At 37.0% G+C, this 25,370-nt stretch overlaps 1 protein-coding gene across 1 annotated transcript; it reads right to left on the reverse strand.

The window, feature by feature from the left end:
• Window positions 1–468: 468 nt before the first annotated feature.
• crip2l (cysteine-rich protein 2-like) lies at window positions 469–12,804 on the reverse strand. The gene is made up of 8 exons (XM_007252928.4): window positions 12,647–12,804; window positions 7,985–8,079; window positions 6,526–6,583; window positions 5,660–5,794; window positions 4,174–4,242; window positions 2,953–3,047; window positions 2,542–2,599; window positions 469–944 (listed from the first exon to the last, which is right to left on the reverse strand). Exons 1-8 carry the CDS (start codon window positions 12,687–12,689, stop codon window positions 880–882), a joined length of 618 nt encoding a protein of 205 aa, XP_007252990.1. The 5' UTR covers window positions 12,690–12,804; the 3' UTR covers window positions 469–879.
• Window positions 12,805–25,370: the final 12,566 nt, after the last annotated feature.

Here is a 25,370-nt window from a genome sequence, read left to right on the forward strand (position 1 = left end):
ACTCAAATATGCCTAGGGATAATAAGAGCAAGTCTGAACACAATATGTAAAAACCTACTGTGTATAGCATGTTTATAATGAAAGGTAATTAAAAAAACTACATAATGGCTTTTTAATTAGACTTCCATTGATATGTATGAAGGATTTAACTTATACTGTAAAGGAGTTTTTTGAGTAAAACAATATGCAACAGTGATGTGGAACACTGTGTAACAATCTTTATGAAAGATTGTGAATATGGCATTTATGATTGCCAAATTAAAGGTCTCATTATTTGATTATACCAGTATAAACTGGCACACTACAATATTTAGCTCTGTGGTATCTACAATATGTAAATGTAAGTGTAATAATGCACAGAAAGTGTTTGATCTTTATATTATTTGTGGTATCCTGAATCATTTTCAAGAGCATGACTACCTTAGTTAGCTAGAGCTAATTAATCTTAATAAAACACACACACACACACAATCTCTAACCTTTTTAATATACAAAACTCTGTGACATCAACAGGCAAGTGGGTGCAGTTAACCAATAGAAAACAGGCACAATAAATAATAAATAAGAGGGCTAAAAAAGCCTCAGAACCTCAGTCACAACTAACATAGCTACAGGTGTTAATCATTAGAAAACATCATAGAGACCGAGATAAATAATACTGTTCATCCCCAGCAGAGTGGACTACACACCAGGTCTTCTAGTTTAAAAAAGTACAAAGTATATAAACATGGCAAGGCTAAGCTCGTGTTAATGCTTATTAGTGAATGAGATTGGCACATGTTAGATGAGTTAGTTCTACACATTCGAGATAAGGAGGATAAAACTGGTTTAAACTAGATGAGGAAGCTGGATAAGTAGGGTTCATCTGGTGCCGCAGGTTCAGGGCTGGTTATCGGCACTTGGCTCTTCGTAGATGTAGCTCCCCATTCCTCCAGTGTTGACTCCTGAACAAACACGCAGCACTCACAGCATTAGATCACCAATTTACAACCATTAGAAATGTTAAATGTTAATAGCCCAGAGTCAGTTTCCTGCACATTAACTACACCTAATCCCAAGAACATTTGTATTTAACTGTTTTTATATATCTCTAACAATCTTTAACTTTTACTATATTGGTGTGCCCTTTGGTCAGACATTGTTTAGAGATCATTGTTTAAAGCAAAAATATATATATTTACATACAATATGAGTATTTTCTGACTATTCCAGTGTTTCCATCATTGCCTTACACTCTAAGAAATATAAGTACAGATTTGTACTTAAAAGAGTACAAAGCTTGTCGCTGGGGCTGTACCTTATATTGAGGTACAAAAAAGTACCTTTCAGTGAAAGTCCTTTTTTGTACCCATGGTTTTTGTGCCAGTATAGATTATAAAGATTATAAACATTGTCATCAACTACAAATGGCTCAAAAACTTGATGATACAAAATTGTCTGGCTTTCAAATAAAAAATGTGCAATTTAAATATATACTGTTCATTAGTACAGTGATGCAGAATACTGAATGTACCTTTTGGCTGGTTAAATGGTACAAATCTGTACTTATTGCTGTTAGAAATTACTTTGTACTTCAGAGGGAACAAATCTGACCCTGTAAAGACCAATATTGTACCTTTGAGGGTACAATTATAAAGAATGTACCTTCGAGTACAAAAAAGTACTCATATCGTACCTCTGTTTTTTAGAGTGTAGCAATGCAGCTGTATCTTGAGTTCCATTAGAAACCAGAAGTTAAAAATGAGCAAGAGGTTCATATTTACCACTACATTAAAGCAAAACATCACAAGCAGATTATAATAAATATGATCAGGCAGAATAGAAAAGCTATTAGCTGTTTAACCTTGGTTAGTTGCCCAGACTTATAATTACATGCCAGTAACATGATTTTACTAATAAGAAGATGTTTGGTGAAAAATGATATCAGGATGTGCATTCGTAGAGCAAGTGGTCACGTCAGTGCTCTAATGTTCCAAGAGAGAGAAAGAGAGAGAAAGCTGAGTAAATAGAGAATGTGAGCCAACCAAAAACCCAAGCTATTTCTAACAGTGCTGTTTACTAAAAAATCTAAATGTTTCACTCTCAGTCAACAAAATGTTCAGGTCCACCTCATCTCTGTAAACAGATTCAGTCAATTGCAGTTGATTGGAAATGGGAAAAGTAAACGTTTGATTTCTTTTTCATTTCTTCAATTGCTTTTAATTTGTCTGGACTATCTATGTACAGCATGTGCTTTTCTGGGTTTTAGTTTCGGTGCACAGTGTGGCAGATATTAGCAAAGCTTTCTCAAATTCTTTAGACTCAGGCACTCGAGTGTCTCTATACAGAACTGTCTATATGGGGTTGTGTTTGACATATCTGGAGTGTGAGCATGTGGATTATAAGATTTGGAATTATACAATGGATTACTCAAAGAGTGAAGAGCAAGATTTCCAAAACTGTACAGTGTTTAGCCTACAAGAATTAGCCATCTAGAAGCAAGATTATTGATATTCATTATTTGATAGTATCGTAATTATAATTTGTGAGATGGTGGAGTACCTTTTGGTCCAAAGAGAACAGCATAGCACGGTTTATGGCAGTACGGCTGTCCATCATGCTGAAGCAAACAAACAATAAAACACAGACATAGCATAATTTAACATTTAGGTGATGAATCATTGTAGGATATGTTGATAAAATAACATTGTTAGGTGGTTAAGTTTTATAAATTGAAATTTGAAATAAAGCGATGGAAATTTTACAAGATTTCCAAACATTGTATCACTGCCCAATTATATTTAAAACGGACTGTATCAGATGCATATTCATAAGTCATTATACATTAAAAATGATATTTCTTATAGTTCTGCAAATATTAAGAAAGGTCATTGCAAAATCAAGCATTTTAGTCCATAGCACAAAAAAGGTCACTAAATCCAGCTGGATCTGATTCCGGCAAATGCCACTCACCTCAGCATGGCTCCCCGGGGCCAGAGTCTTACTGCAGCGCTCACAGCGCAGACACGGCCTGTGCCAGTCTTTACCCAGGGACGACACCTTTTCAGCTAACACACACACATACAACACACACAGCACACACACATTACATTTTAGAAATATGAAAAGAGAATACTTAATGGAGGAGCTGTATTTGTTTGGAAGAGGGGATTTATGGGTGGAGCTGTGGGGGGGGGGGGGGGGTAATAGAAGGAAGGTGATGTATTTGAACATTGGAAAAAGCACAATTTTATTGACCATGTTTCTAAATTACATGTATTGTGCAGAAGACAAGGACTGGCAAACATGATGTTGGTAGTTTTTAGAAATGTTATTTATCTAGAAGATAAAAAATAATTAAGAGGCCACTTTACTTTCTAAATCATTTTCTCTGATTTTGCTATTTATAGGTATACGTTTAACTACGGACAACATTTCTCCCAAATTCCAAATAAAAATATTGTCATTTAGATTAATTACTTGCAGAAAATGAGAAATGGCTGAAATAACAAAAAAGAACTTTCAGACCTCAAATAATGCAAAGAAAACAAGTCCATATTCATAAAGTATTAAGAGTTCAGAAATCAGTATTTGTTGGAATAACCCTGGTTTTTAATCACACATGCATCTTGGCATGTTCTCCTCCACCAGTCTTACACACTGCTTTTGGATAACTTTATGCCACTCCTGGTGCAAAAAGTCAAGCAGTTCAGTTTGGTTTGATGGTTTGTGATCATCCATCTTCCTATTGATTATATTCCAGAGGGTTTCAATTTGGTAAAATCAAAGAAACTCATCATTTTTAAGAGGTCTCTTATTTTTGTCCAGAGCTGTATACATGTTGTAGTGATGGACACTTTTACCATGTTAAAATAGTCTTATCATCACATAACAAATATTACATGTATGGCACCTCGATAAAAGTGGAAACAACATTCATGAGGTTCATTAGCTAAAGCTCAGAGTACAGAAACCCATCACTTCTATACTTCTACATCCTACTCAGTCTACTAAACCCTGGCCTCATTATAAACTGGTTCAGGATGTATAATGGAAGTTGATTCGTTGAGCGTTGTTTTGTGTGTTTGATGTTTTATGGAACAATGTATTCTGCAGGGACTTCACAGTCTCCCCAGAGGGAGCAGAACTGGGGAAAATCTATTTCATTCAAGACAACACGCTGTCAGAACTCACCGAAATACACTGTCTTGCTGCAGCGTGGGCAGATATTTGGTTGTCCAGAAAAAGATGAGAAGCTTGCAGCTGCGTGAAAAGAGAAAGATGAGATGATCATAACATAACCTATATATGACTCCACACTGGAAACAAACAGGATTTCTGTGTTGCGTTTAAATGGACTGTGCAGCTGAAGCATTTAAAGCATTGAAAGTACAATCACACTCTTAAAGTCAATTTCCTAAGTTTTCTCACCTGATGTTGGATTTTTTAAAGTTTTATCTACAATGGAGGTTAAAGGCGAATGCAGCCAACAATTACTGGGTAAACTGGATTTTTGATCAAGTCCACACTTATCATTTAATATCTGGTTCTTGCAACAGGAGCCATATTAGAACAGATACAATAATATTAACATCAGAGCTGCATAGTCAACACCATTGGAGTGTTAGTTTAGAGAATGGCTTAAGACTGACCTAAAGAAAACCTGAATAAGTTGTGGGGTGTTATCTTGTGAGTGAGGCTGAGCACTGGCCAACGTGCTCACGGCACAGATGGATGTGGTACCAGATAGATGTGACATTCTATTCTATGTTCTTTATTTTGTATACTGTATTTTTCACCGTATTATAAGGCGCACTATCAATAAATGTCTATTTTCTGGTCTATTTTCAGGTGCACTGGATTATAAGGAGCATTTTAATCGACACTATAAGGAATTTCTATTTTAGCAGCTGGGTGGTGGTGGGGGGGGGGGGGGGGTAGCTCATAAAAAAAAAATACTTTCTTTTAAAGTAAAACCATCACTGGATGTTGTTAATCTGCACAGATTTCTCTCCTGAAAACTGTTTGTGTGAGTAAAGCGCTTCCATTTATTTACGGAAAGCTTAGATTCCTAGATTTTACCAGCACTAAGGCTGGAGCATTAGCGGCTAACCGCTAGTGGGAAAAGAAGCAGGCTACAGGTCGATAATACTCACATCTGTATATTGAAAGAGCTAGCGTGATTAGCGGGTAATGCTAATGCTGCCCTAGCGGTGCTAGCCAGGGTTAGCAGGCCGCTAATACTCGGGAACTGGAAAATAGCAGTTAGCGGCTAATGCTAATGCTACTCCAGTCTCGGTGCTGGAGAACTAAACTAAAACTATTTTATATCGCTGTAGTTCAGCAGAGTGGATTTATTGCTCCTGGTAAAACTGGTAAAATTCATATATAAGGTGCAGCAGATTATAAGGAGCCCTGACGATTTCAGCTTATAGTGCGAAAAATATGGAAAGTGCTGCGGGCATTAAACATTCCTCCATGATTACGTCTCACTCACAAAATAACACCTCACAAATTATACAGGTGTGAGCAGTCCAAAACCTGCCTCTTGAAATAAGATATCACGTAATGCTTTCCGATGACTTTTTGGCATGTCAGTGTATACTGTATTGGTATTCAAAATAAGGTTTATTTTTAGGTGGTGTTGTATTTCATAGATTTTTTTTCCTCTTAATCTCACCCTTAATTGGACCCCGGGTTGGAGGAGCTGATTTCTTCTCCTCAGGTTTGGGGTCCGGTTCTGAACCAGAACTTGCAGGGGCATCACCCGCAGGGGTCTCATACACATACGATCCAGCACCACCGATATTCACACCTTCAGAGAAAAAACGGATTATTCAATCCTGTTGATCATCAGTGTAGGTCTGTCACAATTATTACATAATCATATAATCAAATTTATTTGCCTTAACTGCGATTATTTGTACTGATCACAATCATTTACTGCTTTTACTATTTTTTATTATTAAAAAGACAAAACACAGAGAATACGAGTTTGCAACAAATAAGATGAGACAGTTGTTTTATAACTACTGTTTAAAGAGTGTAAAATTTAATTCGATAATTAATTCAAATGTATTTATTCACACTAACCTAAGATACACTTGATGCATGAAGTTTGCTTAATTAATTTAAACACCTTTATGAAACACCAGAATTTGCAACTATTACTCACAAGCTAATGAAGCATAAATATTTAATATTATAAATGTATTGTTCTATTCTATTCAATTGTTAATTGCAATTAATTGTCAGCTAAGACTTCCTGATTGTGACAGCTCTACATCAGTGTGACATGATTCAATCAGATTACAGTCACTGATCAATACAGGGTTCACCACACTTCCCTCCAATCATTGTTGTGTTGGATTCAGTGACCCAAATACAGCAGCACTGTACAGATTCTGCAGCTGCGCTGTTGATGCTGCGTCTCTAATGAAGTGTTTGTGTCATCAAGGGAGAAGATGTCCTACTTTACACAAGCACCGCAAATTAGCATCAAACACACACACACACACACACACACAGTAATTAGACGTATTTCACCTTTGGGCCCATAGAGGGCAGCGTAGCACGGCTTGTGGCAGTACGGCTTTCCATCATGCTGTGAAAACAAAACACACAGCTCAGACGGGTTAGCTGCAGTCTGCTGAGGATGATCTTTCATCCACAGTGGTCCAAATATCATGCTTATGAGCCAAACAATTAAAACTGGCTTTTTTACCATATATTTCACAATTTATATATTTTTTCACTACTGGCCAATTTATTAGAAACACTTACCTTTATAATTTTCCAAATAGTTTTTTTAGGAAAAACCCTTTGAGAGTTGATATGTTATTACTCTCTTAAAACACGCACTGCTGAATAATAGAAATTAATCTAAATAAAAGACTGAAATGTCTTTCCATATTATTCCAGATTAGAGATTATTAAACACATAATCGTACACAACTCACTGGCAGTACTGCAATATTAACAGAGGATTTATTTACACTATAAAACAATAATGTGACTTGATAACTCAATTTTAAAATGTGGATCTGAATGTTTTAAAACAGCCAGAAAATCTTAATTAAATATTTGTTTTATATTTAGGTTATAATGTATTAGTGGTGAAACTTTTACAATTATTTTAGAGTCTTCTCATCAATTTTATACAGACACTGTTATTAATATGTTATTATAGTTACTATTATTATTATAAACTGTCTGATCAAAGATGATTCTCTAAACAATGTTATGAATAGGCTTAGATTGAGGAATAGGTTAGAAGAGTTCAAAGGAAAGTTCAGGTTAGGTTCAAAATTTTGTAAAAGTGAATATTAAAATTAGGTTTCATGGGGTGTTTAGGTTAGGTTTATATTACAGTTTGAAATCAGAAATAGTATTAGGTTTTGTTTTGAATTGAAGTTAAGTTTAGGATCAGGTTTATATTTCGTGTATAGCAGAAGACTAGAATTATGTTTGAATTTTGTACTAAGGTTTAAATTGGGGTTTAGATTTAATAGAACCTATATTATTATTACATTATTACATACACTTAATAATTTATTGATTTGCCTATTACATATAACAGGTCATGGTTAACTAGCATTGATTAAATACATCTAAACTGTGTATTTTCAATTGTATTTAATCCAAGTTAGTTAATGGTAAACAGTGTAAACCTGGAACTAGAGTATCTTAATAATATACTTCATAAGCATGCATGGGTCAAACTAATGACACTACGCAAAATAAAATTTAAAGTAGGGTAGGGGTTAGGATAGGTATCTAGCACCTCTAAATGAAACATATTTATGTGTCTGTAACTTTAATTTAAAGCACCTGCTTGATTAAAATACAAAAACAGAAAGTAAACAAGCAAATTACACCACTCACTATCTTTAAATTAAGGTATTTGATTTTTGAACCACTTGTTTATACCTAGACAATGGAAAACACATGGTACAATCAGACTCTGACTCAGAACCGTTTACCCCACATTCTTTCTTATCTTTACCTCGGCGTGTCCTCCAGGATTTAGGGTCTTGCTGCAGCGCTCACACTTCAGACAGAACTTGTGCCAGTCTTTCCCCAGAGACGTCACTTTCTCCGCTACAGAGGGAAAAACACACATAACAAAAAAATAAGCGTTTATTAGCAATATAGTTTCCTTCCACAAACTGGCCATTTTATTAGAAAACCTTACTTATTCAATTCAATGCCCACTTTGTTAGAAACATCTACCCTGCGCTTCCACTCACTGGCCACTTTATTAGAAACTCCTACTACCTTGTACTTTCACTCACTGGCCACTTTATTAGAAACACCTACTACCTTGTGCTTCCACTCACTGGACACTTTATTAGAAACACCTACTACCTTGTGCTTCCACTCACTGGACACTTTATTAGAAACACCTACTACCTTGTGCTTCCACTCACTGGCCACTTTACTAGAAACACCTACTACCTTGTGCTTCCACTCACTGGACACTTTATTAGAAACACCTACTACCTTGTGCTTCCACTCACTGGCCACTTTATTAGAAACACCTACTACTACCTTGTACTTTCACTCACTGGCCCCTTTATAGGAAACACCTACAACCATGTGCTTCTATTCACTGGTCACTTTATTAGAAACCCCTGCTCTAAGCTTTCACATGTCATTCACTAACTGTACACCAACAAACTTAAATAAAGTGACCGGTGTGTGTGTGTGTGTATCTGGCTGATTGCCTGGAATGCTCTGATCAGCACCCATTGATTTATAGCCATTCCTCAGATCCGAAACTAATCCAGATGAACTACTGTTGACACTGTTTGTGTTCCCCTGCAATTATAGTCACAATATCTCATACAGGTAATCTCTCAGGGAGCTGCAGTGTGTCCTTCCCAAAAATGTGCTCCCCTGCCCAGCATTAACACTGATACTGTGAAAGAGTCTTATCAGTCAGTGTCACGTCCCACTAGCCCAGAATATCCCAGTCACATTCCACTGGAAGTGTCAGAAACCAGTTAGAGAAATAAACTGATTCTTACTATCAGTGGAAAAAAGGGTGGAGTCTGAATGATGAATCTTTATGAATCTGAATGTGTTGTTACACTGCACTGGTATCATACCATTTAAAACTTGCTTTCTCACAAATTAATTTTGTAATTTGAATGTATGTTAATCAAACAAGGTAATTTTTTTTCATATAAAATTTCTGTGAGACAGATCACAGTCTCACTAACACAGAGTCACTGACCAACCAGGGCAAAATGGCAGGTCTTGTGGAATTATCCTGTACAAAGTGGTATAGTACCAATACAGAGAAAGGAGTCATGAGCGCCCAAGGTGATCTATGAGAACCTGTGAGGCCCCCAATGGCCCTTTTTTATTAAAATCTGGTTCCAGATACGACAGGACCCCGCATCATCAAAGGGTCAGAACTGTTTTGGTAGCCAGGAGGGCAACTGCACAATACTATGAAGGTGGTTTTAATGTTATGGCTGATCTGTGAAAATTTCACAAAAGGCCCTTGGCTCATGGGGCCCTAAAGGACTGCTTACCCGTACTTTCATCCATTGCAAGCACCATCATTGCCCACCAGGTTCATCCCTGACCACACACACACACACTCTCCTGAAACAGCAGGTGGGTATGTGTGCTAATAATTAAAAAGAGCATCTTTTTGGGAATTAAAGCTCCAGTTTTCTCCACATTCTGATGAACCAGATTACACCAGAGATAACAGCTGCCTCTCAATAAAAACACAAACAAAACACAGCCACCTCAGCTCTCCCTCCATCAAAACAGGAAGAGGACCTCAGCAGTGGACCAGCTGGACGCTGAATTATTCACAGCACAAACTGTCTGTCAGAGTATAACACAGCTCACTTTCACTTATTAATTTACTGAGCTGCTACTGCTGAGCCATACTCATACCATTCACCACACATCACATATATATAGCAGCAGTAGTCTACATCAAACAATACATAACTTAAAAAAGTTCATTTTCAGTCAGAGTTTCAGGTTTAATTAAATGTATATTTAAAAATGTATGAAGTAGGTGTTAATAACATTTCTAATTTAATTAGAAGCCAAAATCTTAGCTTTAATAATATATACAACTTTGAACTTATAAAGTCAATATCTTATCTTTCATAAAATGTGGCTTATAATATAGAATTGATAAAAAGCTTTAATGATAAGCAGGGATGTGAGACAATATTGATATTGTATTGCAATATTTTGTTTTAACATACTGTATTGATTTTTAAGTATTAGATAACATTAGATCTTTTACTTAGATGTTATTAATATGGTATTGCAATATATTGTCGTATTTTGAAACCTAACCCCTGTATTATGATATCATGTATAGATACGCATCACATCACCAAGTTCCTTCCAATACAGCTCTAATAACTGCATGCCAATTACTAACACTAATTAGTTTGTTAGTATGGAGAATGCAGTATACATAAAAGTGTCACAGTTGAGTACTCAAATATAGGGGAGTGATAAAATATCTATGTTGAATATTGGTTGTTAAACTTCCACTTCCACCAATAAATCCATAATTCCTGGTATTTACTTATTTAGAAGTAACACAGCAACACAGATGCTGTAAAGTATTGTAGAGAATTGTCGTGCCATATATCGAGCATTGCAGAATCACAGTACTGTGGTATCATTGTTATCATGGGCAATGTATTGTGATAATAATTATCATGAGAGGCCCTGTGATTCCCACACATAATTTTAATAATCAAGATACATACTCGGAACAGGTCACTTTTCTACAATGCCATTTTAGTTCACTTTGAGAATAAAGTCATAATATTATGAGATTAAAATCTCAGTATTAAGAACTTCAATTTGCTATATTACAAGATTAAAGTTGTAATATTACAAAAATGAAGTCGTTATATTAAATATTAAAGTCATAATATTATGAAAATAAAAACATATTACAAGAATAAAGCCATAATATTACGAGATTAAAGTTGTTGAACATTTTACATCTGAAACAAACAAACCAAAACAACTATAATGATGCAAGTGCAGTGGCAAAGGCAGCAGAAGACATCATCACTCTGTTTATAGGGGTAATATACTTTTCTACTGACCTGCCAAACCTGCACTATTAAAAATGGCATTTAGCTAGTTTATACGTTTATAGTATAAGTGTGTATTATGCAATTGGGACGAGGCATCAATATTCAGTGATATCCATGAGCTCTAAGAGATTATATAAATTAAAATTATCACTAACACTGAAAGCTGAAATGTCACAGTGTGTGGTATGCTTACAGTATACTAATACAGACTATATCATTGGATAGCACTGCTGCACGAGCCTTGTATAGGTCAGTAAAACTGTGTGTCTGGTCTGGGCAGGCAGTGGTCCGTGTAGCTTCATCTGGCCCTAAATTAAAGGTGACATTTATCTCTAGGGAATTACACACGGCTTTCATTCAATGGGGACTTTTATTAAGTATTTCAAATTAAAAGCTTTTCATGACAATATTCCTTGACTGCAGCTAAAATCTTAAAAAATGCAATAAATATAAAATATATATATATATTATACATGGCACATTTCTCATTTGCCTTTTACTTGCAATAAATTGTTCAAATTAAACCTTTTTTTTTAATTAAGAGACCACTTCAGTTTCTAAATCTGATTTTGCTATTTATATGTTTGAGTAAAATGAACAAACTACTTCCAACATTTCTCCCAAATTCCAAATAAAAATATTGTCGTTTAGAGCATGTATTTGCATAAAATGAGAAATGGATGAAATAACAAAAAATTGCAGCTTTCAGACCTTAAATAATGCAAAGAAAACAAGTTCATATTCATAAAGTTTTAAGAGCTCAGAAATCAATATTTGGTGGAACAACCCTGGTTTTTAATGCATCCACAGTTTTCATGCATCTTGGCAGGTGCTCCTCCACCAGTCTTACACACTGCTTTTGAATAACTTTCTGCCACTCCTGGTGCAGAAATTCAAGCAGTTTAGCTTGGTCATTCATCTTTCTATTGATTATATTCCAGAGGTTTTCAGTTTGGTAAAAACAAAGAAACTCATTATTTTTATGTGGTCTTATTTTTCCAGAGCTGTACCCGTTTTATGTTAAATGAGTTTTATTCTGCATTCACACTAATAATCTTATTTTTTTTTTTTTTTACTGTATTTCTTTTCTTAATTTAAATTTATTTGACAGTATACCATTTACACTAATCCTACAGGGTTCCTCGTGCATGATAATGCAATCCACATTTACAGCTCTAAACACAGCCATATTTCACATGTGACATCAAGCTCGTACAGGGGGCTAGTCTGCAGGAAAAGCCCCGATCACTAAAGAGACACCATAAGGGATATCATAAAAATACGGAATGATGCAACCCAGAGGTCTGGTTAAATTCGGGATTAGCGTGAGCTTAAATGAGATTAAACCAGATCAAAGACTAGTCTCCTGATGTTCGTGCTGGAACACTATTAAGATGAATAAAGGAACAGTTAAAGGAGATGGAGGATAATAAAATGACCACTGCTGCTGCTGCTGCTGCATGGTCAGTGGTACAGTGTCAGTCACGCCATTCATTCAGCGCTGGGCTTTTTCTTCAGTTTCTGAAATAAAAACAGGTGAACTAAATTGAAATAAACCCACCACTTACCAAAATACACCGTTTTGTCACATTTTGGACATTTTGATGCCATTGTTTTCTGTTCCAGGCGCGCCGCTCGCTCTCTGCTGGATCAGATTCTGCTAATTTCACTCTCTCAGTGATGCTCAGCGCGGCGGAGACAGACCGCCCCTCCCTGCCGACAGTGACGACAGCGACGCCCAGCCTCCGCGCCCTCTGATTGGCTGGGGCACCCCTTTTCCTTCATTAACACTGGCTAATAGAGCAGCCAAGAAGCCTATGTTATAGCCAATCACACGGAAGGAGGCGGGGTTTAGTGGCTTGTTCTGTCGGCTGATTAGCTGATACTCACATGATGAAAGAGACTGTCACACTATAGAGCCAACAGCAGTAATAGTACAGATAATAAATGATCAGAAATTGTTCATTCAACTGATTGCTAATGAATAGCAGTTTGGTGATCAATATCAGAGCACAGCACAGCCGAATCACATAAATAACTTAGAACTTTGAACATATGTGTGTGAGAGTTTCTAATAAAGTGGCCAGTGAGTGGAAGCACAAGGTAGGTGTTTCTAATAAAGTGGCCAGTTAATGGAAGCTCGAGGTTGGGGTTTCTAATAAAGTGACCAATTGGTGGAGACGTAAGTTAGGTGTTTCTAATAAAGTGGCCGGTTGGTGCAATCTCAAGGTAGGTGTTTCTAATAAAGTGGCCGGTTATTGGAAGCATAAGGTAGGTGTTTCTAATAAAGTGGCCGGTTATTGGAAGCATAAGGTAGGTGTTTCTAATAAAGTGGCCAGTGAGTGGAAGCATAAGATTGTAGGTGTTTCTAATAAACTGCCCTGTGTTTAAAAGCACAGAGTGTTTCCAATAAAGTGGCCAGTTAATGGAAGCATAAGTTAGGTGTTTCTAATAAAGTGGCCAGTGATTGGAAGCATAAGTTAGTTGTTTCTAATAAAGTGGCCGGTTGGTGGAAGCATAAGATTGTAAGTGTTTCTAATAAACTGGCCTGTGTTTAAAAGCACAGAGTGTTTCCAATAAAGTAGCCAGTTGATGGAAGCATAAGTTAGGTGTTTCTAATAAAGTGGCCGATTGGTGGAGGCATAATTAGGTCTTTTTTAATAAAGTGGGCAGTGTGTGGAAGCACAAGGAAGGAGTTTCTAATAAAGTGGCCAGTGAGTGAGAGTATAAGGTAAGTGTATTTTAATAAAATGTTCAGTTAATGGAAGCAGTAGGTAGGGCTTTCTAATAAAGTGGGCAGTAAGTGGAAGTACTGAAACACTGTTAGTAATAATTTATTGCTGCTGTAAAGCCGAGCAGTGTTTTAGGTCAGTGTGAGGCCTCTATAATCCATCACATCACTCAGTGGTCAGTGTTAAAGCCTTTATTTTAGGTGGTGGTTATTTTTACGTTGAGTAAGCCCAGGGTGTGTGCACAGGAACTGCTATTTGGCCCTGGAAACACACACACACACACACACACACACACACACACACACACACACACACACACACACACACACACACACTCTCTCTCTTTCACCCACACAGTAGTGCAGGAATGTTAAGAGCTAGACCATGGTGATAACTGGCAGCAATATTCATTTTTAGATAACAGACACACATCTCAGAGAGAGAGAGAGAGAGAGAGGAAGAGAGAGAGAGAGCGAGAATAATTACAAAAGAGAATAAAAATGAGAAGTGCAGAGTGAGGGAAAATAAAGTAACGAGAGATTGAGAGAGTGGGAGAGATAAAGATAATGAGAGACAGAAGCTGCTGGAGTTTATCTGCTGGAATCTCCTCCCACTCAATCCTGAGCTAATAATATCCATGCACTCTCTGACTCTCTTTATTTCATTCTTTCTCTCGGTAACACACACACACACACACACACACACACACACAAATATAATGCATTAGGTACAGTGTGAATGTGAAAAATAATTGACACACAAGAATAAGTACAAATTTTTAAACCTGCAGGGCTTGGGTCCTTTAACATCTTCCAGAAACTCCTGCTGATGTTCTACCAGTCTGTGGTAGCCAGCGTCCTTTTTTACGCTGTAGTGTGCTGGGGAGGCAGCATCAGCAAGAGGGACGCTGGACGACTGAACAGGCTGGTGAGGAAAGCTGGTTCTGTGCTGGGACTAGAGCTGGAGTCCTTAACACCACTGGCAGAGAGGAGAGCCCTCAGTAAGCTGCTGAACATCATGGACAATGTTCACCACCCTCTGCACAGCACCATCACCAGGCAGAGGAGCTCATTCAGCGGCAGACTGCTGTCCCAGTCCTGCTCCACAGACAGACTTCGAAAGTCTTTTGTCCCTCAGGCCATAAGACTTTTCAACTCATCTCAGCACAGCAAACTGAAGACTCTGTGACACCTTTTCTTTCCAGCAATTCTGGCCACACCATGGACATACCCCCATCTATGGTCACACTATCTTGCTGATGCCCATAACACTATTTTTATAGTTCTACCCTATTTTGCACTAGTAGTTCATTCACTAGTTCATTCATCTACTGTTTACGTATCATTTGCACTGCTAAATTTAAATTATTATATAACTGTATTTGCACTTTCTGTATGGCGGACATCAGTTATCCTTATACTTACTTTATGCACATCAACTGGTGTTCGCTGTCTATTGTGTTCAACTGCACTACCTCCATTTTACATCACACACACACACTAAAGACTGTACTTTTATAATTTCATTTTATTTTTTATTTTGTTGTATTTATATGTATCATTTATATATTTTTTATCTTTTTGTAACTTTGTGTACTATACACACCTGCTGCTGGATGTCAAGAATTTCCCCTCGGGGATCAATAAAGTATCTATCTATCTAATTGTACTCGAAGACAGGGACAGAGACCCATTTAAGTGCAAATGATTCAGTACAAATGATCCAGTGTGGATTATTCTATGTGCATAAATCAGTGTAAATGATCTAATCTGAAATGTTTAATGTGAATGATCCAACCACTGTAAATAAACTGTAAATACACTGAAATACGCAGTAATAATGAACCACTATACCACTGAACCACCAATCATACAGACTGAATGGCATGAAATTAACTAGTGTGGATTAATTTACCAGGAATAAAGGCCATACCCTTCAGTCATGGCCAAAAGTGTTGGCACCCTTGAGATTTCAAGAAAATTAGTATTGCAATTACACATGTTTTGTTAAACACATGCTATTTCCTTTGTGTGTATTGGAACAATACAATAAACAGAGGAATAAAAGCAAAAATGTATAAGATATACATTTTTCTCCTATCCCAGTAAGAGCCAGTGAGAAGTGTTTACACTGTTTATCCTTATTGAAGTGCACCGTAACTGTGTGTTAGCTGTTGCAGTATAATCTGGAGAGTGTAGAGATGAACAGCAACATATCTGTGAAACTGCTAATTTAGACTATATGGCTTCTGTGGTGGTCAGTGAGCTGCTATAGCTGATTCAAATGGTTTTAAAATGATCCAAATTTATATAAATTAATTTAAATTGTTCTTCACTCACACATATATATTTTATTAACTTGCTTTTTCAGGGAACCAAAAGTTGCCTATGTCTATGGCATGCCACATTACCCATTTAAAACATTCATATCACAGAGACGAGTGTAGTACCAGTCACTATCCACAAGATGTCGCCAGAGGCCAGTAATCATTTCTGTGATCTAAATGCTGATTTCAGAAGAGTGTAGGGGTCACACAACTAAACTGACTAAAGTTGCTGTAGTTTATACATTCCATAGATAAGTATTGCCAATACAGTATGACTGTCGGGGGCAGGTAGACTGCAGATAAATGCCCAGTGTGAACTAGAGGGGTATACAATACTCTCCAGTATTCTCTGGAATGGTGGCGCTCCATCCACTACTTGTAGGATGAGCAGGGGAGATGGAGTTAACACTATTGGGTAGGTTGGGTGGTAATCATACAACATCCTGGTAACATCACTAAGTACGGAACACTGATTATTTTGATTTTGAAATGTTTTAGTGTTGTAAAGGATACTTGACAACTAAAAGACAATCCTTTTTAAAAATCCAATTTAACATTATCTGCTATAGTATTACCAAGAAATCTAAAGTCACTGACCCCGCCCACCACCTCACTCTTCATTATAAGAGGCCATATTGCTCTCAGCCTAGTCCTATAAGTAATGATCAGTACAGCCTGAGCAAATAGTTCGACTCTCTGTACATGTGGATGCTTGTTTTGTGTGTGTGTGTGTGTGTGTGTGTTTGGCGTAAGCTGCAGTTGGCTGAGTTAGTAAGTGCTGTTCAGAGGTTAATTACAGTGATGAACTGAAGTTTGTTAATGATGCAGCAGCAGTGGGGGGTTGTGGGAAAGGCAGAGAGTAGGAGCAGTGAGTGTAGGAAAGGGGTCAGCTGAGGATGGCTCCTTTCTCCCTGATACAATACGGTAAACTCTTCAGAGTCAGAGTTCTCTGAAAGCAGAACTTCAGTAACATGGAGCAGATCAAACAGATAAATACTGCATAAAGACCTTCTAGTTACACTTTTGAGTTTTGAGTGGTCCTGTGTAAATATTTAATACACTTTTATTCAGAGTATCGAGCATCAGCAGTAACATGTCTGTGTAGTAGCAGTACTAAAGCATCTTAATATATTTAAGGAAAATATTGTATCTTGAAAATGTACTGTTGATGCATCACTTATATTAAAGCAGCAGTTATTAAGATTGTTTCAATTAAATTGAAAGTAGGAGTGTTCCTGAGCGGCGAGAGAAGATATTACAGTAAGTGACATTAGTATGCTTCTACCGTTCCTGCAAAACCACCTATATTTATTTAAAAAAAACAGGGTGTCTCTGGTAGGTCCTTGGGTATTTTCTGGCTATAACAGTGTTTGCTGGTTACCTGAGCAACCATGGTGCTGTGAATGGTGCTGATACACAAGCTACTGCGAACATGGAGGTATCAAACAGCAAACTTGTAATGATTGTTCATGCCATTTAAAAGGGTCACGACCTTCCATACTCATTCTGAAGGGTTGAAGATTTAAAAAAAACATCCAACAAAGAGTAATGTTTATCCAGATCAAATAGCCTTTCAGTGTACTGCAAGCAGTAGTTAAGGAACACATTTATAAAAATGGATTTTTAAACATACCTTAGCAGCTGATTATTTTCTCATATTATAACACTTATTACACTTTTTGTGACAATCACTGTCAGCAATGTCTGCTATTACTGCTATGTGATCATTTATGCAGCCAGACATTATTTGGTGATGATAAGCTCAGGTTAGTTTCAAGCTCAGGACTTAAAGATAAGGTTAAAGTTGGGACCAAATGTTTTCAGATTTGAATTTAGAATTTTATGTAGTTTCTAAATTGGGGTTAGGGTACATTTGGTACTATAGTTTTGGTAGGGTGAAGAATAAATCTTGTAAGGCTTGAGTCAGGATTGGACTTAAAACTAGAGGATAGGCTTGGACACAAAGTTGTTGTAGTGAACTGGCTTGGAGACCTTATTATTAAAGAGAGAGGCCACTGACTGCAACTAACGCTAATATGCTTGTGCAAATGTGAGAATGGAGGAGAGCCATAACAAGCTGAAAAATCGTGTTTGTTGTGCATCATTAAATTGAACACTATAAACCATCCACCAGATTTTATCAGTGATTTAAAATATATTTCTGAAATGGTAATCCAACATTTGGTTTCCAGTATTTGGCCATTCAGACCGATGAAAGGCTGGCTGGTCTTTTATGACTGGAAATAAACACCCAGTCAAGTTGCAAAGATGGCCGGTGAGTATACTGACTTGCCAAAAAGGACTTTGCCTGCGTCCAATTGGCTTTAGAATAAATCTTGTCAGGTTTGGTTTAAGTTGTGGACTTCTCTGGTGCTGTGGATCAGGTCGAGCTTATAATGAGTGCCAACAGGCCTTTAGTGAGCACACAGTTCCTTGCAGCTTTTTCCTCTCAAATCCACAGGAAGAGATTTTAGGAAGTGAAAGCTGCTGATAGTTCTGTGGCCACCAGTGTCACCCCATCACTGCACTGAAATAAAAAAACCTAGACAAAAGATTCATAATAAAGCTGATTCCAAGCATCAATCAGTTCTTTTATTGCCTCAGCACACACTCACACACACACATACACACACAAACACACAGGTGCATGTTCCTGTTGCACCAGCAGACTGGGGAAGTCCCAGCATGGTGATGGTGGTCAGTGTGGTCAGTGCTCTGTGTTTCTCTCTATTATTTCTGTGATATAGTTGGATCATCTGATTTGCAGAAAGTCCTTACCCCAGACTGATGACGCACAGAGCTTTTAGCTGACTGGTCAAACTTGGTTTCATAACAAACAAAGTCACATTGACAGCTGACAGCTCGCTGTTTCAATGGTAGTGTATTACTGTGTATTACTATGAACACTCCACTCACAGTTAAGATGATCTGAGGTCTACAATGGTTCACAAAAATCTAAACAATGGATTCCTCTAAGCCTCAGTAAGTCTTGAAGGAAAAAGCTAGAGAATGTATCATTTAGTTGATCAGATCAACTGGAAATAGGAAGAGATAGATCTCCAACAGAGCCAGCCCTGGCCAATATGGTGCCCTAGAGGATATTTTGGTAACAAGTAAATCAAGTGAAATTAAAGAAATTATATGTAAATGTTCTCCTCCACCAGTCTTACACACTGCTTTTGGATAACTTTATGCCACTCCTGGTGCAAAAATTCAAGCAGGTCAGCTTGGTTTGATGGATTGTGATCATCCATCTTCCTCTTGATTATATTCCAGAGGTTTTCAATTTTGTAAAATCAAAGAAATTCATCATTTTAACATTCTAAACACAAAACAAACAAGAGTCTATTTTTATAAGAGGGATGCAGCATTGCCCATGCATAGAACACAGAAATTATTAAGGGGGTTAATGTTTCTGGACTAAGAAGTTATGTTGGTGTGGAATTTGCTTGTTTGTAATATTTAAAATAATTTAAAATTGTAAAAAAAATAAAATAAGCAAAAACTTTTTCTCGCAGTCACCCAGGTGCCCTTTTGGATGGATGGTGCCCCTTGCATTTGCTTATACGACCTATTGGACGGGCCACTCTGATCTACAACAGCCTTTGACTTAAGTACAGTCTCCTAATAAAATAAGGAAAAAACACTAAGAATAACCAAACTCAACAACAGAACCTCCCTAAGAGTGTAAAATAAAACCACCCTGAAAGAATTAGGACTCTGAGAAAGAACCTCTGACAAGAACCAGGAGATATCCTCTCTAGTAGTGGAGAGAATAATCATGGATAGGAAACTTAAAAACATCTAAACTACTAGAAAAATACTGAGATGACCTAAGACCCAAAAGAAGAACCACCCTAATAAGTGTTGTTAAGAATTAACAAAATTGTGGGGTATGGACCACGCCTTAATTTCCTGAGCTCCTCCCCCTAGTCCTATGTAAACCTCCTAGTTGCTCCTCACCTAGCTGCGGGGGGGACCTGGCTTAAGAACTTTCTCAAGCTGTTCTGAACTGTACCCCAAAGCAACATAATCACAGTTCCGCCCACAGGAACCAGGACTCTCTAACAAGGAATCACAGACAAGAACCAAAAGGTAAAACATCAAGAGACAAAACATCTTAAGAACCAGAAGAACCATGGAGACGAAACAACTTTTTAAAATGAGAAGCTTCCAATTAGCATGAGGAACAACCACAAAGATAAACCAGGACTCAAAAGGAGATTCTCACTAAGAGTATTAAATAAATCTACAGCGAGGAACCAGTACTTAAAAATAGAACCCCCCTAACAGCATGAGCAGGAATCACACACAAAATCCAAAAGGTGAAAGCCTGAGAACCCCTGAGAGGAACCTACACAAAGAACCTTAAAAATAGTTTGAGAAAGAACCACTTAGATAAAGCAAAACTCAGAAGAACCTCTCTGACAGCATAATGGACCTGATGTACATTTTACTCATACAGATATGGAACACAGTGGGGAAGCTTTTTACAATTCTGGAAAAGGGAGGGATCTGGTGTTTAAGCTTTTATTAATTTTTTTGGGACATCCAGAAGAGTTTTTCACAGCAGGAAACTGCATATGCAAGTATCACCAAGCAGAAGGCCTAGGAAAAAAAAAGGAACCAGTGCTGAGGTCAAGGATGTGATTGTGCTTAAAGCAGCATTTAGACCAAAAGCACTTCTGTTTCATCTGAAATAAGCATGAGGAAGTTACTCAACATTCCTGTTTGAGATCTTTCACTTAGTTCTCTAATGTAAACTATTAACCAGTTAATCCGGTTACAATGCTGTGAAACTGTGGTATGCAGAATTTTCCTTCTGTATTAAACCAGGATTTAATGAAGAGATCAAACAAATATTTAACAAAATGTTAATTTGAGTTTTTTTAATAGAATGCCATGATATATGATGTGGTTCTTCTCTGTATTTTTTCTACTAATGGTTTGTGTCATGCAGGTTTTGCACTCATCATTATAGATTTTATTTGAGTATTTTTTAAACAGGTGATAATGTGTTGTGCTACCACCTATTGGTTGTTGAACATTATGCCACAGTTAGTTCTGACCCTGCAATGTGATTGGCTGAGAGGTGTGCTGTAACTGAAGCTCTCCATGTATTACTCCGCCACATGCAGGTAATCTAGCAACGATGCAGCGCTTACAAACCAAACAGCACAGCTACAAACAGAGCAGCAATGGGACTATTTTAACTCTCTGAGTTTTTATAACCAATCATATTTTATTGACCTCTTTAACTCAAAATCAAGGTTCATGCTATAATGTGTAATATTTGCACTGTATATATCCAGTTCAACTGGATTATAGTTTAAGCAATAGAATAGAATATTGTCCACTCTAAAAGGGATTTCGTAGAATACAGCTACTTCATCAGAACCCTCTGCGCACAAAAAAATATTTCATTGTGGTATCTTACTTTAAGTGTACACTTTCATTAACTCAAGAAATGTTTTACCTTGTTTATCACTCTATGAAACAATGATATAATTGAAAGTGAGTAGTCTTGTTTGAACCATTGATCACAGGACAATATATTTTTGTATACATTTGTATTAAATTTACCCCTAAGTTTCTCATTTCAGAAGATCCCTGAGCTGCAAGGATCTAAAAATGAACTGCAGAATAGCAGTTACAGCTCTGCTTCCTTTTGGTAAGAGTGGAAAGAACACTAGTAAGAGTGCAGTTCTCTGGAAAATAAGTTCAGCAAGAGTATTTGGATGGAAGAGCCTTACAGCTGTTCAGTCTTTACACCACTCAGGCTCATCTAGTTGCTGGAGGACTTGTGGATCCCAGAAAGCCAATTACTATGACATGAATTGGGCCTGTCCAAAGATAAACTCGCTTCTGGATTGAGATCTGTACAAACCGATTCATCATATTTGTGTCAGAAATTACTTTTACATTCAACATTATTAAGCACTCAAACAAAGTATTTATGGTTGTAAAAAAAGGTTGCCCTTGTGGTAGTGCAGGTGACTATTACCTAGTGGAAAGCAGGATTCGCCACGAGAAGAAGAATCAAAATACCTCCAGGTCAATTTCAACACCAAAGTGGTTTTTATTTACACCCGAAAATGACAACAAAAAAAGAAAAGAAAAACTGTACAAAAAAGAAATAAAACGGGTCAAATCTGACCATTACACAGGACTCAACACTAGAACTTACTAGTTATTTTTAACCAGCAGTCCCATTCACCAAAGAATCCTGTCTTTAAAGCAGATCAGGACAGTTTGAAGCCCCCAGCAGCACGGCTGTCTCAAAATGGCTTCTCTTTCTTGCTTCCCCCACAGGTGCCTCTACCTGCCCTTTTATATGTGTAGCTCCGCCCCATCCTCAATTGGGCCATACCACTGCTACAGGGTAGGTGTATACACACACATATTTACAAACACACACAAATACATACATTAATGCCGACATTATTACATACATAACTTTGGACATGTCCCTAGATGGTAAGTATTTACACATTTTGTACTAACTTTTTCTCTCCCCAGGTGTTCCAGTAAAGAGTCCCCCCCCATCTTGTAGCACATCCGGAGCCCCAAGGACACTACAAGAAGGGGAGCTAAGATGGCCGCCATTTCCCAGGAAGACCCCCCAAGGACAACAACCAGGTAAGTAGAAGTACCTTTTGTATAGTTACACAGCTAAATGTTCAATTAATGTCCCCAGCAGCACTGGTGATGTGGCCAGGCCTCTGCCATCATCACAGTGGTATACTTTGGAATACAGTGGGTAAAGTAATCACAAAGAAATGGCTTAAGCCTGAAACCTCATCTATTTGCAATTGGTCCAATTTAATTGATGAAATCTTTATAATGGAAAGAATAACTTTCAGAATGTTAAATTTGAAGTAATTTCGTAAACTGGAATTTTGTTTAAATATACTCTACTTTTTTAAATATTTTATTGTACCTATAAGTGTTTCTTAATATCGGCTCAACCCCTCTGTTCTATTTAAGAATCATATGTTTTCATTTATTTTGTTCTCACTCTGTATTCTTGGTTTTGCACAGTAGGGTAATCTATACTGCTGTTACGTATATAAACTGCTGTCATAATTATATGTGATTCAACATTAAAAAATGGTAAAAAATAAAAATAAAAGGGGTTTCACAGAGAAAAAACAGTGTAGCTGTTTTTTTTTCAGGCCACAATAACACAAGAGTGCTCCTTACTGAAGTGTTCTTTGAGATTGGTGACACTGGTCGATGAGCTCTTTTGTCCAATACTCTTTGTGCAACAGCATCTATGACCTCTTTTCTGAGATGGCCTATTTTTTCAGCATTCACATTCTTCTAATTACACATTTAGTATTATTAGGATGATTTGATTATTTGACTGATTTGACAAGATTGAATTTCTGTTTATTTTACTGAGGTGTTTTCTTTTGTTAGACATCCACAGCAAAGATCGATGCTCTTCTAGAACTCATTTCATTTCCTGGCTTTGGCAGAGCTATTATATGGTGACACTGGACAGGAGTGTGTTCTTTTGTGCAGAAGAGACATGGCAGACTGAGTGCATCTGAAGATTGTTTTACACTGTGGTCTCATTTCTCTGAATGCAGCGAGCTTTTTAAATCTATTGGCTACTGTTGTTACTGCAGTAGTAGAGCTGTTTCTGTTGGATTATGCTTTAGCATTGTATTTTTCATAGTTTAGGTTTTTTCAGCCATTGTGAAACCATAAAAAAGTTAGTGCTCTAAAATTAGTGTGCCATTTCTTTATTTTATGAAATCGATTATAAAACACACACTTTCCAAAGACGTGAAATGAAGAGAATTGTTAATTCCTCCGTTCTCCACCACCACCTGCTCTTATTATGTGTTCTGGACTCTTTACATGAGGTGAAAAGTGCAGTGCTGGAGCTGAGCTCTCTGTTTTCGTGGTTCTAATTGAGCTCCTTTTTAAAGAGCAGCAGGCAGGTGGGAGCTTGGCCGTGTATATGGGTCACTGGCACTGACTGGACCATTCAAACCCATCACTCTCCATTCATCTCCAGAGCTAAATGTGGGCTAGGTTATGTATGGCTCAGAGGTGCAGTGCCTGGAGGCTTTTCCACCACATGTCAGTAAAGATCAGTGAGGAGACGGAGTTCTTTGGCCTATTAAAAAAGTTCTTTGGTCAGTAAAAATAAAAAGCTATTATTCCCTGACCTCAGGTACTCCTAGTGTCCCTATGAGACACTCTCCCTTATACTCTTCATAACTCTTGGACCTTGTCTTCTTTAAATCTCTGCTCAAAACTTTATATATTTTTTCTGTTTATCCCTTATAACTGTTTTATAACTTTTCTTTATTATTAAATTATTAAATGTGCTGTCAATGGTAATGCATTAATAGATGTGATTATTCTGAAAATGTTTCTTTTTTAAAACATTAGTCTTTTTACACATTTTGTCCCCAATGTTTTGCTATAATTGGTTCTTGGAAATTGACAGAGCTTGGTTACATATTTTTAGTGTTCTTTAATGATGGCTCCAGTGTATAGAAGTTCATTTGGTAGATTACCTTTTATTTATATTGAAATATAGATTAAATATGGATATTCTCTACGTTCACCTCTCTCTCTCTCTCTCTTTATCTCTCTCTCAAACACACACATGTTTTCAGAACGTTCCTGGAACATAATTTCTGTATCATTATAGGCTAAGCTTCCTGGAACCTTTTCAAAACATTGCGAAATGTTCTCGTAATGTTCTCTGTTAACTGGGATGTTGTTGCTTCTTTAAAGTTTGCCATGCTGCTAATATTTTGCTTTGATGTTTTTGACATTTGTGACATTCAACTGTTACTTGAACTGGTAAGTTCACAAAAGACAATCTGTGTTAAAAGTTAAAGATACATTTAAATAAACATATTTGAATTAAAATAAAATTACGTTGTAATTATACATTGATTCTTTAAATGTATGTTTAAATATCCATTATTATCCATTATTATTAAATATCCATTATTAAAAGTTTTCAAAATTGAATTGCAGTTTTTCCCTTCTCAAACCAAGACACGAAGCCAGAACAGCAAAACTGCTTTACAATGTTTTAATAATTAAAAATCATAACATTTGTTTTGCTGGGCACTAAAAACAGCCTTGTTACTTTATTCTGCTAGTTAGCTAGTTAGCTAGGCAGTTAGCTAGCTAATGACAAATGCACTCCAATAGTGACCAGTGCTTATTTAGGCTTATTTATAAAGCATCTCCATTTCC

Source organism: Astyanax mexicanus, chromosome 1, assembly GCF_023375975.1.
Source record: "Astyanax mexicanus isolate ESR-SI-001 chromosome 1, AstMex3_surface, whole genome shotgun sequence".
Classification (NCBI taxonomy): domain Eukaryota; kingdom Metazoa; phylum Chordata; class Actinopteri; order Characiformes; family Acestrorhamphidae; genus Astyanax; species Astyanax mexicanus.